At 37.7% G+C, this 14,364-nt stretch overlaps 2 protein-coding genes across 10 annotated transcripts in view; one reads left to right on the top strand and one right to left on the bottom strand.

Moving 5' to 3' along the window:
- Positions 1–13,825, top strand: part of ARSG (arylsulfatase G) — a 185,763-nt gene extending 171,938 nt beyond the window's left edge. For all 8 annotated transcript variants that reach the window (XM_074224719.1, XM_074224722.1, XM_074224715.1 and 5 more), the window contains 3 exons: positions 6,408–6,528; positions 11,184–11,274; positions 12,821–13,825. In XM_074224719.1, coding sequence (XP_074080820.1) covers positions 6,408–6,528; positions 11,184–11,274; positions 12,821–13,086 — 478 coding nt within the window. In that variant the 3' untranslated portion in view covers positions 13,087–13,825. The remainder of the gene's footprint in view (positions 1–6,407; positions 6,529–11,183; positions 11,275–12,820) is intronic.
- Positions 8,609–14,364, bottom strand: part of WIPI1 (WD repeat domain, phosphoinositide interacting 1) — a 54,108-nt gene continuing 48,352 nt past the window's right edge. For both annotated transcript variants that reach the window (XM_074224726.1, XM_074224727.1), the window contains exon 13: positions 8,609–14,363. In XM_074224726.1, coding sequence (XP_074080827.1) covers positions 14,316–14,363 — 48 coding nt within the window. In that variant the 3' untranslated portion in view covers positions 8,609–14,315. The remainder of the gene's footprint in view (position 14,364) is intronic.

Raw genomic sequence — 14,364 nt, 5'->3', positions numbered from 1 at the left:
GATTTATGGGGGTTTATTTTATAACCTGCAACTTTGCTAAAATTGCTAATTGTTTCCAGTAGTTGTTTAGATGATTTCTTGGGATTCTCTAGGTAGACCATCATGTCATCTGTGAAGAGTGAGAGTTTTGTCTCTTCCTTCCCAGTTCTAATTCCTTCAATTTCTTTTTCTTCTCTAATTGCTGATGCTAACATTTCTAATACAATATTGAATAGTAGTGGTGATAATGGGAACCCTTGTTTGACCCCTGATCTTATTGGGAATGCCTCTTAGCCTCTCCCCATTGGATGTAATGCTTGTTGATGGTTTCAGATAGATACTGCTAATTATTTTAAGGAACAATCCATTTATTCCTACACTCTCTAGTGTTTTTAATAGGAATGGATGCTGTATTTTGTCAAAAGCTTTTTCAGCATCTATTGATATGATTTCTGATAGGTTTGTTGTTGATATAATTGAATATACTAACAGTTTTCCTAATATTGAACCAACCCTGCATTCCTGGAATAAATCCTACTTGATCATAATGTATTATCCTAGTGATGACTTGTTGTAATCATTTTGCTAAGATTTTATTTAGGATTTTTGCATCTATATTCATCAGGGAAATAGGTCTATAATTTTCTTTCTCTGTTTTAACTCTTCCTGGTTTAGGTAACAGTACCATATTGGTTTCATAGAAAGAGTTAGGCAGAGTTCCATCTTTCCCTATTTTTCCAAAGAGTTTATATAGGATTGGAACCAATTGTTCCTTAAATGTTTGGTAGAATTCACTTGTGAATCCATCAGGCCCTGGAGATTTTTTTTAGGGAGTTCAATAATGGCTTGTTGAATTTCTTTTTCTGAGATAGGGTTGTTTAGGTATTTAATCTCTTCTTCATTTAACCTGGGCAACTTATATTTTTGTAAATATTCATCCATTTCACTTAGATTATCAAATTTATTGGCCTAGAGTTGGGCAAAATAATTTTGAATTATTACTTTAATTTCCTCCTCATTGGTGGTGAGTTCACCTTTTTCACTTATAATACTAGCAATTTGGTTTTCTTCTTTGTTTTTTTTAATCAAATTGACCAGAGGTTTACCGATTTTATTGGTTTTTTCATAATACCAACTTTTGGTTTTATTTTTTAATTCAATAGTTTTTTGCTTTAGATTTTATTAATTTCTCCTTTAATTTTTAAAATTTCTAATTTGGTATTTGGGGATTTTTGATTTGCTCTTTCTCTAATTTTTTTAGCTGCATGTTTAGTTCATTGATTTCCTCTTTCTCCAAATTATTCATATAAGCATTTAGAGCTATAATATATCCCCTGAGAGTTGCTTTGAATGAATCCCATAGGTTTTGGTATGTTGTTTCATTATTAGCATTATCTAGGATAAAATGGTTAATTCTTTCTATAATTTGTTTTTTGGCCCATTCATTTTTTAAAATGAGGTTATTCAGTTTCCAATTTGCTCTGGGTCTATATCTCCTTGGCCCAGTATTGCATATGACTTTTATTGCATTGTGATCTGAGAAAGATGTATTCACTATTTCTGCCTCTCTGCAGTTGATCATTAGGTTTTTATGTCCTAGTACATGGTCAATTTTTGTATAAGTTCCATGTACTGCAGAGAAAAAGGTATATTCCTTTCTATCCCCATTCAGTTTCCTCCATAAGTCTACCATATCTAATTTTTCTAACAATCTATTTACCTCCCTAATTTCTTTCTTGTTTGTTTTATGATTTGATTTATCTAGATCTGATAGCGGGAGGTTGAGGTCTCCTACTAGTAGAGTTTTGCTGTCTATGTCTTCCTGTAATTCTTTCAGCTTTTCCTCTAAGAATTTGGGTGCTGTCCCACTGGGTGCATATACATTCAATATCGAAATGACTTTACTGTCTATGGTACCTTTTAGGAGGATAAAGTTTCCTTCCTTATCTCTTTTAATGCTATCTATTTTTGCTGCTGTTTTGTCTGAGATAAGGATTGCCACCCCTGCTTTTTTTACTTCAGCTGAAGCAAAATATATTTTGCTCCAACCTTTTACCTTTACTCTATATGTATCTCTCTGCTTCAAATGAGTTTCTTGTAAGCAGCATATTGTAGGATTCTGGTTTTTAATCCACTCTGCTATTTGCTTACGTTTTTAAGGGACAGTTCATCCCAATCACATTCAAGGTTATGATTACTAATTCTTTATTGCCCTCTGTGCTATCTTCCCTCTGTTTGTATTTCCCCCTTTCCCCCCTCTTATCCATATTCCCCAGTATTTTGTTTTTGAATACCACCCCCTTCAGTGTGTTTGTCCTCCTATATCACACCCTCCCCTTTCTTTCCCCTTTCCCTTTCCCCCCTTTTCCCTTCCCTTCCTTTTGTTATTTCCCCTTATTTCCCCCACTCCCCTTCCCTTTCTTCATCCCCCCTCCCCTTTTCCCCTTTAAATACTTGAAAGGTTAGGTGGTTTATAAGTTAACTGAGTATGTGTAGGTTGACTTTAAGCCAAGTCTGATGAGAAGAAGATTCAGGTGTTTCTCCTCTGCTCCCTTCTTCCCCTCTATTACCATAGGTTTTTTGTATCTCTTAGCGTAATGAGATTTGTCCCATTCAGTCCCCTCCGTTGTCCCGTCTCTTTCCTGTCCCCCCTTTTTAGGGAGGTAGTGTATTTTTTTAGATCATTCTATTTAGGTCATAGAAAATTCTGAGTGTCTGTCCCTTCTAGTTCAGTATATTCTATTGAATAGAGTCAAAATTCCTGAGAGTTATTAGAGTCTTTCTCCCCAGTGGAGTTAAAGCCAGTTACATCCCATTGGTTAGCAGTCTCATGGATAGGTCATGGATGTCCATCATTTCTGGCTAGGTGTATTCTCTCTGTTAGAGTTACATTTCTCAGGATTTATGAGAGTCTCTTCCCGCCCCCCCCCCCCCCCCATGCTGGAATATAGCCAGTTTCAACTTACTGGATTGCATTTTTTTCTTTTACTGCCCCCCCCCCCTTTTTTTACCTTTTCATGTGTCTCGAACCTCCTGTTTGATATCCAGATTTTCTGTTTAGCTCTGGTCTTTTCATCAGAAATTTTTGTAATTCTTCCATTTTGTTAAATGTCCATCTTTTTCCCTGGAAGAGAAGGCTCAGCTTTTGCAGGAAAGTAGATTCTTGGCTGCATTCCAAGCTCCTGTGCTCTTCAAAGTATCTTGTTCCAGGCCCTTCGATCCCTGAAAGTTGATGCAGCCAGGTCCTGCATGATCCTTACTGTGGCTCCTTGATATTTAAATTGCTTCTTTTTGGCTGCTTGCAGGATTTTCTCTTTTATCTGATAGTTCTGGAGTTTGGCCACAACATTCCTTGGTGTTTTCATTTTAGGATCTTTTTCTGGTGGGGATCGATGTACTCTTTCAATGATTACTTTGCCCTCCAATTCCATGATGTCAGGGCAGTTTTCCATCACTAGATCCTGAAATATTAAGTCCAGGCTTTTTTTCTCTTCAGTGTTTTCAGGAAGTCCTATAATTTTCAGGTTGCCCCTCCTTGATCTATTCTCGAGGTCAGTGGTTTTGTTGATGAGGTATTTTACATTTGCTTCTAATTTTTCTACTTTTTGATTTTGTTTAAGTGACTCTTGCTGTCTCATGGAGTCATTGGTTTCTGTAGACCCTGTTCTTTTTTTGGAGGAGGAATTTTCTTCATTAGCATTTTGCAACTCCTTTTCCAATTGGTCAATTCTACTTTTGAAAGAGCTTTCCATTTGACCAATTGAGGTTTTGAGAGAATTAATTTCTTTTTGCATTTGCTCATTTGAGGATCTGAGAGATTTATTCTCCTTTTGTGTTTGTCCAATTGTACTTTCTAAGGTTTTGTTTTCTTGTTGCAAGGTATTAATTGCCTCTCCCAAATTTTTAAGCTCCTTCCTTATTTCTTCAAGGAAGTCTTTCTGTGCTGGAAACCAGATTGAATTCTCCTCAGAGGTTCCAGGTCTCTCTGAGTTGGGGTCTTTCACTTCCAGGAATTTTTCTATGGATCCACCTTTCTGCTGACCCTTCTTCATTATGCTAAGACCTTGAGTTGGGGGGGGCTGGTTCACCTGGGCTTGGGATCGCTAAAGGCTTTACTGAGTGCAGTTTCTCTGGCTGGCCAGTAGGAGGTGCTGGTTGCCCTCTCTGGAGTGTCTGTGACCTTGGTTGGGAGGCCTTCTCCCTTGAAGGGAGGAGTTGGAACTATTGAATTCTTTTGCCTTCAATCAATGGTAGGCTTTACCCTGGCCTGAGGTGATTCCTCAGCTGGGCTGGTTCTTCTGCTCACACACCTGGGCCTGAGGCAGAAGTAGTTTGCATTTGTTTGGGAGGAGGCCTCTGTGCAATGGAGGTGTGGACTCAGAGTTTCTCAGACCTGAGGAGCCTAAGGGATGGCGTCTGCAACTCTCCTGCACCAGACCTCTCCCCGCAGCCCCTTCCCCAAGCTCCAAGGGGACAGCACCAACACCAGTGCCTCTGCTTCCCCGCGGACCCAAGCCCCCTTTGTACAGCCCTACTGCTGATCCAGCAGGTCTGGCTCTCAGGCCCTCAGACTCCTGGTTCCAATTCAGCTGTTGATCTGGCTGATCCCGGGCTGATCTTCCCTCGGAGCCCAGACTCACCTGCTGGTACTCAACCAAGGCTGCTGCGGGAGACAAATCCTGAGGTAGATTTTCCTCTCCTGGCTTTTTTTTCTGGGTTTCCTGGTTCGGATTTCTTTTAAGAGGTTTGTTTCAATGTGATAGATGGGGAAGAGATCAGGAGACTTTAGAACTGTGCCTGTCTTCTCTCTGCCATCTTGGCCGGAAGTCTGTCCCATGATGTTTCTTGACCATCATACAGGTTCCTTAGGGGACAAGTAAGATGATGTGGTACTTCCCTCTCTTTGAGGACTTGCCACATGTGGTGATCCACACAAAGGTTTTAAGTGTAGTCAATGAATCAGAAGTGGATATTTTTCTGGAACTCTCTTGCTTTCTCCATATTCCAGCAAATGTTGACAATTTGGTCCCTAGTTCATCTGCTTCTTTGAAAAACCAGTCTGTTCTGGCATTTCTCAGTTGACATTCTGCTGAACTTTGCTTGCAGAATCTTAAGAATAAGCAGTGTGGAGATATGGAAAGAGTACTACTTTAGTTACAGAGAGGATCAGATCTGTCCCTTATTACCTATATGACCTTGGGCAAGTCACAACAATTCTCTGGATTCAGGTTCCAAATCTATAAATTAAAGGAACCATGCTGGATGATCTCTAAGATCCCCTCCAGTTAAATCCTATGATTTGTCCATAGTCACCAGATTAGTGAGGAACAAAAATATGAGGGAAAGAGTATTTGACCATCATAAGACTTAGAGGAAACGAAATAAACGTTTATTAATGTCTATTATATGCCAGCACTATGCTAAGTGCTGAAGATGCAAAAGGAGGCAAAAGATAATCCCTCCCACAAGGAACTCACATTCTATTGGGGAAGACAACAAAGTAAACAAATATGTATGAATAAACTCCATACAAGATAATAAGTAAAAAAGAGGGAACGGAACAGAATTAAGAGAGATTGGGAAAGATGGAGTTTAGGGATATGTTAAATGAAGCCAGTAGGTAGAGATGGGAGAAAGAGCCTTTAAGAAAATGCCCCAAGTTCAGTTTCTTGTTCATAGAATAACAAGGAGGCCATTGTCTCTGAATTGAAGAGTTCCAGATAGGTAATAAGGTGTAAGATGACTGAAAAGGTGGGAGGGGGCTAGGTCACCAAATAGAGGATCTGGCATTTGATCCTGGAAGCAATGGAGCCTCTGGAGTTCTTGAATAGTAGGGGTGATGTGGTCAAATTTGAACATTAGGAAAACCACTTTAGTGACTGAATGAAGAAGGATGAATTGGAATGGAGAGACTTGAGGTAGATGGATCGACCAAGAGGCTATTGCAGTAGCCTGGGCATGAGATCATGAAGACTCTCACTAGAGTGACAGCAGTGTAAGAGGAGACAAGAATGCATATTCAAGGGATGTTGCAAAGGTGAAATTGGTAAATCTTGACAATAAATTGGATTGGGGAGGGGAGGAAGGAGTTGAGGATGACAACCAAGTGCCTGAGGGACTAAAGGATGGTATTGCTCTTGCCAGTAATAAACAAGTTTGGGGGTTGGATTTTAGAGAGAAAAAGTGATTTCAGTTTTGTGCATATTGAGTTTAAAATGTTTACTGTCCATCCATTTTTGAGATGTCTGAAAGGCAGAGTTGTGAGGTTTGAGGCCAAAGATCTTGTCTAAATCTTATGAATGTCAGAAACACAGTGAGAAAAAATCAGATTATGTCACTGAGATCATCATTAGTCTTTCCTTTCTTGCTTTCTGATTTGCTTCAAATCTTCTGCCAGTGATGACTGTCCAATGTCTGTTTCCTTACAGTATGCTTGACATCTTTCCAACTGTAGCATCTTTGGCCAAGGTGAGCCTGCCCCACAGACGACAGTTTGATGGTCTGGACATATCAGAAGTCCTCTTTGGACACTCCCAAACTGGACATAGGGTAAGTTAAATAGCCTTTTGCTAAGTCTGAAACTACTGTGTGTTTGTGTGTAAACATATTGGTCTTCAAGCTTTTTTTTTTTTTTTTTTTTTTTTTTGCTGTGTAGGGATGTTTTACTTTATGCAGGAGATAGGACTCAGAAAAGTTGCATTCATAGAAACAGGATCCTGTTTTCAGTATAATAAGGGCATTGACAATTTCAGGATCTCTGAAGTGAATTTTTTTGTGAAATGAATGCTATTCCATGATTTTAAACAATTCCATGTTGACTTATTTCAAATTGGGGTATCATTGTATCATTTGAGGCTTCTTGGATTGGGTTCTTGATTTGTTCTAGGTTTTTCATTTTAGATTTGGAGGTCCATGATCATTGATTCAAGTATTTTAATGGCTATTATCAGGAAGAAGAATTAGGTTCTGCCTGACCCTAGGCTAGAACAAAAACTAAAGGTGTAGCTGGAACTTGCAGGGGCAGACTTGATGTTAGGAAAACTACCTAATGATGAGAGCTGTCCAGAAATGGAACAGACACTTTGTGGCTGGATGGGGAATGGAGGTGAAGTGAGTGCCAGCTGCCTCACTGGAGATCTTTAAGAAAAGACTGTATGACCCCTTTTCTTTCTTTTTTTTTTTGAGAGGTAGTTGGCATTAAGTGACTTACCCAGCGTCACACAACTATGTCTGAAGTCAAATTTGAATGCAGGTCCTCTTGACTCCAGGACCAGTGCTCTATTCACTGCACCATTTTGCTGTCCAGGATGATCCCTTTTAGAGTCTGTTTGAGAGATTCGTGTTCAGATTCTCTGATCCCTGAGGTCTCTTTTAAATCTGGGGTTCTGTTTTGTTAATTCTCCCAGCTCTCTAATGGTACTCTCAAACCTAGGTGTCTGCCATCCTCCATACACCTAAGGCAGCACTCCACAGACATTTGTGAGCTTAGTCATTTAGCCTCCTGAAGCAATGAATGTATGAGTCTAATCCTATTTGATCTGTCTGAAGTTAGGTATAGAGTGAGTGACCAGTCTTTCAAAGACTCTCAAAGTATTGACTGAAGTGAGAGAAACAGGCAGGAAATGCCAGTGTTTTTGGCAGCTAGATGGTATAAATGGATAAAGAGCTTGATTGAAGTCAGGAAGATCCAAGTTTGAAACCTGCCTTATATAATTAACTCTTTGACCCATGAGCAAGTCACAACTTCTCTGAGCTTCAGTTTTCTCACAACAGGGTTGTTGTAAGGAGCAAATGAAACAATATAAGTAAAATGCTATTAAATCTACAAGCATTATATAAGAGCTATTAGAGTAGTGGTGTTATTTCTATTGTTATTCCCTAGTAATTTCCATGAAGTTTCCTTTAGACAAAAAAAAAAAAGGACCTGTGACCAACTCCTTAATTAGGGAACCAAAAAAGCTATCTTTGTGACTTCTTGTTATCCACTTGTTTTAGTGATGCCCAACTCTTCATGACCCTGTTTGGGGTTTTTCTCAGTGAAGATATTTGGGTGGTTTGCCATTTCCTCCAGCTCATTTTATAGTTGAAGAAACTGAGGCAAGCAGGGTGAAATAACTTTCCCAGGGTCTCATAAGGTAGTGTCTGAAGCCTGATTTGAACTCAGCAAAGTGAGTCTGGTCACTGTGCTACCTAGCTAACCCTTTGGTTTATAAAAATTCTTGAAACACCTCCCTTTCTCTACCCAAGCTTCATTTTATAAATGAAATTCCTAGACTTGGAGAGGTAAATGAACTCATTATGTTACCACAATTTGTCCAGCCAATTCTCCTCATTCTTACTTCTAAAATAAAATACTGGTTGTAGCAACATAGGATTTTAGAAATTAGTTTCCGAGGGGGCTAGGTGGCATAGTGGATAAAGCACCAGCCTTGGAGTCAGGAGTACCTGGGTTCAAATCCGGACTCAGACACTTAATAATTACCTAGCTGTGTGGCCTTGGGCAAGCCACTTAACCCCATTTGTCTTGCAAAAACCTAAAAAAAAAAAGAAAAAAAAGAAATAAAAGAAATTAGTCTTCCTAATAGCTTTATTCAACAGAGTATGAAACTTGTCTAAAATCTCATAGGTAGTAAGTAGAAGAGAATGATTTGAATTCAGTCTCAACTTCCAAATTCATTGTTCTTTTCCTCTATACCAAGATGCAGAAGGGTTTATTTGCTCCAAAATTTTCAGGTGGGAGGTTCTTCTCTCCACATTTCTTGGTTCATATTAGTTTCCAGTGGAGCTTCAACTGACATCAAATAAAATGTTATAACCCCTGAATCTGAGTTAGAACAGGGAACGGAGACCTGAAATCAAGGAAGTTGCATGAAGATAATTACTTCAGTTTCTATTCTTACAGTCTGTGTGTTTGTGTGTCTGTGTGTGTATGTGTGGTGTGTGTGTGTGTGTGTGTGTGTGTGTGTGTGTGTGTTCAATTTCCCATTTAGACATAACTATAGGGTGATAAGCAAGTAGAGAGAGCCCTTCCAGTCCTTTCCCAGACTCTTCAAATCTTAGCAATGGAAGGGACTTTAGAAATATCTTACCCTACAATTCAACCTTTTCCAGGTTAAGCTCTAGTTCTTAGACTTCCTTTTTATCCTAGGGAAAGAAAACAAGCATTAAGCACCTACTATGGGTCAGTCCTTGTGCTAAGTACTTTACAAATATTCTCATTTGATCCTCATAGCAACCCTGAAAGGTGTACACTATTATTATTATTATTATTATTATTATTATTACAATTGTGGAAACTATAGGGCAGCTAGAGGTTAAGTGACTTGCCCAAGGCACATAGTGTTTGAGGTTGAATTAGAACTTCAGGCCCTGGCGTTTTATCCACTTACCACTCTTATGATAGTCCTTTACTTAACTCTAGACATCAATTACATCTCTTCTTTCTCCATCAATTTTAAAGTTAAATGCATCTAGTTTCTTCAGTTGTTCTTTAGAAGATCTGGGTTTGAGGTTTTTTGTTCTCTAGTTTGCAAATTGTTTTTTCTTAAAAGGTAGTGCTCTAAACTAAATATGATACTTGGGACATTCATCTGGACAGTACATTGCTCTCAAAGCAGCCTTTTTACCTCTCATTTTGAAACTGAAAGTTACAATGTCATGATGATGGTTACATCATCATGTCAACATGCATATGTGCCAATCTTATCACTTCCTTGTTTCGAGGTGTCAGGGAATACAGGTTGTTCAAGATGGTTCAGCCCAGCCCAGTTGGAGACTGCCACAAAAATGTAACTGTGGACATCCTAGGTAGATGTCAATGAGTTGGGCTCATTTTATTTCACTTCTCTTTAAGGTCTCAAGTATTTAATTTTTTCTCTTCACAGATAAGTGGAGGGTGGTGTGTGTGTGTGTGTGTGTGGGGGGACTATTTACCTCTTCCCTTTTCAGAACGTAAATGATCAAATAAACGAGAGAAACCTCAACTACTGTGGGACTGAAAATCAAGGACTAGTTTCAAAGTGATTTATTAAAGTCATACTCTCCCCTCACATAACTTTCAGAACAGAGCAAGACACGTGACCAATGTAAGCAGGTGCTGCTAAAGAGTACCACACACCCAGAGAAGATTATTTCTAAAAGTTATTTCTAACTCAAAACAAGTTCTTTAGAAGGGAAGTGTCCTTATGCAAAGTTCACGCACTTTCTTGTCATTTTATTAGTCATAATGCATATCTCTTAAGACACCCAGAATGGGAATTGTTAGCTTTGCTGAAATGCCAGGTTCTCCTTTTTAAGAAGAAAGAATGAATTATTTTTGGTCAGCATCCTGGCTCTCTGCAGGGGAGAAATAAATGAAGGCGTTTTAAGTTTCAGTTTATTTCAATTTTTGAAGTGGGCTTAGTTATATAAGTATTTGTTTGAATCCTTAAAAACATTAAAGGCAACAAGTGTAGTACATACATCAGGTTAATTAATCATATAACTAGTAAATATAGTCTGTTGTTAAATTTAGTGGAATAGATATTTACCACTTCAGCAAATGTTTCTAATTTTTGAGTCCAATGGAAACTTTGAATCATATAAGCTCCTTCCCAATGATATATAGTCATGATTCATTCCAGGCAAGTCTTTTAATGCAGAAGCCAAACCTGGGATCCTAGGATCCAAACACACTGATCATTTATATGCATTTTCTACTAAATCCTTCCTTTCCCTTGGGGAACAGGGAAATTCCTGTTTCTGCTTGATTCTTTTTTCATCTGTAACTAGATGAGGAAATATTTCCTCAACACAAACACATAGGATTTAGCCAAAGGTGAGTAACTCTGGACCAAAATAGGCTATAAGACTGAGTCCAACTCAAGTGGTCTTTTTTTTAAGAAACCCTGATCAGAAATCACTGTATGAACAGTTCACAACCTATGACAAAGCTGCTAAAGAAATTTCTTAATGCAAACCTAACCTATGAGGCTATTTTTGATCTTACAGTATGTGGAGCCTACACCCACAGATGATAAAGAGCTGTAATTTACACACTGTGAGCATCTTAGAAAAATATTTAAATGTATAGAGAATTCCTCAGAGGCTCCAGTGAGGATGCTATTCTTTATTAGGTCAGTTCTATGCTTGGGAAGTACAGGAAGGCATTGCTTTTTCCATGGCATCATATGTCACTGCAATCAAGTCACTGGTTCCTCTTTTAGGTGCTGTTTCACCCCAACAGTGGGGCAGCTGGAAATTTTGGTACCCTTGAGACTGTTCGTCTAGGGAAATATAAGGCCTTTTACATCACTGGTAAGATTTACTCTTCCTAATCTTAACGTTTTTCAGCCTATCCTTCAACAGAAAGTTCTTTTATTAGGGTAGTTTGATTCATTTTGTTTCTGTTCTCCTTCCACTTACACCCACAGGCTATATCCCCTATATCTACTCCATTCATTTTTCCTAGACTAGAATTCCTTCTGAAATTATAATTGACTCTTACTGGGGTTCTATGAGATGAACGCCTCAACAGTTCCCCAAGCAACTTGTGCCCCTTGATCTAAGCTGCCTTTAACTACAGGCTCCTGATGGGCTCCATGTTTGTTCAATGTACTCAAAATTATCCAATGTTCCTTCTAGTCTGTTTCGTCTCACATTAAGTTCAGAGTTATTTCTTGCACTCTTGAAATTCTCTTTCATTATAGTGGTTTTATTTTATTCTTAATTATAAATGAACACTAGGTAGAAGCTTAGAGATGTTTTTAAAGTTCAGTTTACTTAACAATAGCCTGTATCAAAAATAGACTCTTAAAGGTCTATTTAGAAAACCACACAGAACTCTCTCTGTGCTTTTTGGTTCAGTCATTAATTATCTTGAAGAACTATATAGGAATGTGGGGTTGAATCAATCTGGATGTTCAATATCAGTTTATGAACTAGCTTTCAATGTGAGTTATTATTGAGCTTTTAAAGTAATTTTAATCAAGTACAAAAATGACTGTTCCTGACTATGTTGGTAGACACAGAGGCAAATACAAAACAAGCATTTCTAGATTTTTTCTCAAGTGGTCTAAATTGAAATTTTAATGTCAGAACTTCATTATGATATTCTCAAAAATCTCCAACACAAACAAGTAAGATATCTATTATGCTTCTACACTGGATAAAATAAACCATTCAAAATGTATGGATCCTCTGGCTCAATATTAAAATTAATCACCTTTGCCATTGAGCCATTAGCATAATAAAAGCTGATGCTTAGATGTGACTTTCCAAAGCAGAGGTGTCCAAATATGTGGCCTTCAGGCTGCAACATTCCCAAATATTCCCAAATCAGATTAAAATTCCTATTGCATTTTAATGTGCTGATACATCAATAAAAAGAAATATATAAATACACGTATGGTTTTCTATTTCAATATCTAGTCTACAGGGATCCTTATGTATGGTTTACTGGCCCCTGTTTCTACTTGAGTTTGATACCCCTACCAAAACATATACATAAAATGAGCTTTGTTTGTCCTTTTCAAAGATGGTACAACTGAAAACTGCACACTTATTCTGATGTTTCCTGAACTCAAAACATATTGGAATTGTACCCTTCTTGAATGAGGATTTGCCATCATAGGATGTTCATAATTAGATGCTACAGGTTGACTGTATCTCTAAAAGGTTTACAAAACAATGGTATTAATTAATAGCTAAGAATTTACTTGGTTGAGTTAGCATTCACTTGCACATGTATTCTGGTATGCTTGTTAAAAAATTGTGAGGCATACTTACGTACCACTCCAACCTCTGGAATTTTGATGCTTGCATGGGCCATGATTTAATGGATTGTTTTTCTCTTCCTCGATAGGTGGTGCAAAAGCCTGTGATGGGAGCCTTGGACCTGAACAGCATCACAAACTTCCTCTTATTTTCAATCTACAAGAGGATCCTGCAGAATGTGAACCTTTAAATAGTAGTAGTGCTGTCTACCAAGACATATTGCCTAGAGTCACAAAAGTTCTTGTTGATGTTCTTCAGGATATCTCAGGTGACAACACTTCAGTAGCAGATTATTCTCACGATCCTTCAGTGATCCCCTGTTGCAATGTACTTAAAGTAGCCTGCCGATGCTAACTCTTCTAACTAGCCTCAGTGTTTCATTCAGGGAGAAGACAGTGGAAAAAAAATTAATTATATGGGCTTCCACATGGGATTTTCAATTTTCCTAATCATTATGGTTTTCAAAACAATACTTGGGGTCTTGTTTCAAAACCACTATTTAGTATATTACATATGCTATTCTTTTTTTCATGCTACATTAGAATTAACTAAGTCAGGAAAACATTTGCTCTGGGAAGGGAGTTGACTCCATAGTGATTAGAATACTTCCCCTCCAATTACAATGTCTAATTCATTCTAAAATCATCCTAATTGGTTAGTCAGGTTAAAAAAAAATCAGACTAATTCCTGGAAAATGAGGACAGAAGTATTAATTAAGATCCTTCAATGGTCAAGGTTAGATTCTCTGATTTTTATTTTTTTAATATATTTTTATTATTTCATTAATTATTTCTCAATTTCATTAAATTTCTTTTAACATTCATCTGTTAAAATTGAGTTTCAAATTCTCTCCTTCCCTATTGCCCCTTCCCCATTCCTTGAGAAGGCAAGCAATATGATATGAATTTTATAAAACCTACTTCCATATTCTCTGTAGTTTTTAGAAGATAGGACTGTGGTCTCAAGGTTTCTCTAGTTTTCCTGCTCCCCAAGTCCATAAAGAAAAATGAACAACTTATAGATGCATTGTCATGATTTTATTACTGATCTCAAAAAAGGTAATAAATTTTTTCTCCAGTAGTTATTGCAAAAATACTTGTCTGGGTAAAATAATCTGTGTATCTGTGTGTGTATGTGTGTATGTGTTTATGTGTATATGTATGTATGTATAATATACTGTACAAAGTAATACAATTTAATGGGACTCCCCCCCATAAATACATCTGCACACGGCACAAATTTTAAAAGGATGCCTTTTTTTTTTTTTTTTTTTACAAAATTTTGATTACATACCAATATGGTTAAGTTAGCATTTACACTTTTACATTTAGGATAGTTTTGAGTAATGTGTATATATAATGTATACCACACCCAGTGAAAAACCAGGGCTGAGGAAAACACAGTTAAGAATTTAAGAATATACTGTAGTTAAAAAAAAGTGGAGCACCTGGGATTACTTCTTCCACCCACAACACCCTGTGTCTGTCTCATACAAATACAAATCCATTCTTCCACTTGTTTTGTTTTGTTTTTCCAAAACCACCTGATAAAGGGATGTGCTGAATTCTGAAGTGTGCTTCTCATCATGACTGCTTCGTTTTGCCCTTCTGACTTCCACGGCACAAGATTATC

The sequence above is a fragment of the Macrotis lagotis genome, chromosome 2, assembly GCF_037893015.1.
Source record: "Macrotis lagotis isolate mMagLag1 chromosome 2, bilby.v1.9.chrom.fasta, whole genome shotgun sequence".
Lineage (NCBI taxonomy): Eukaryota > Metazoa > Chordata > Mammalia > Peramelemorphia > Peramelidae > Macrotis > Macrotis lagotis.
Note: the sequence above shows the minus strand (reverse complement) of the source record. Positions and strands in the feature narration are given on the sequence as shown.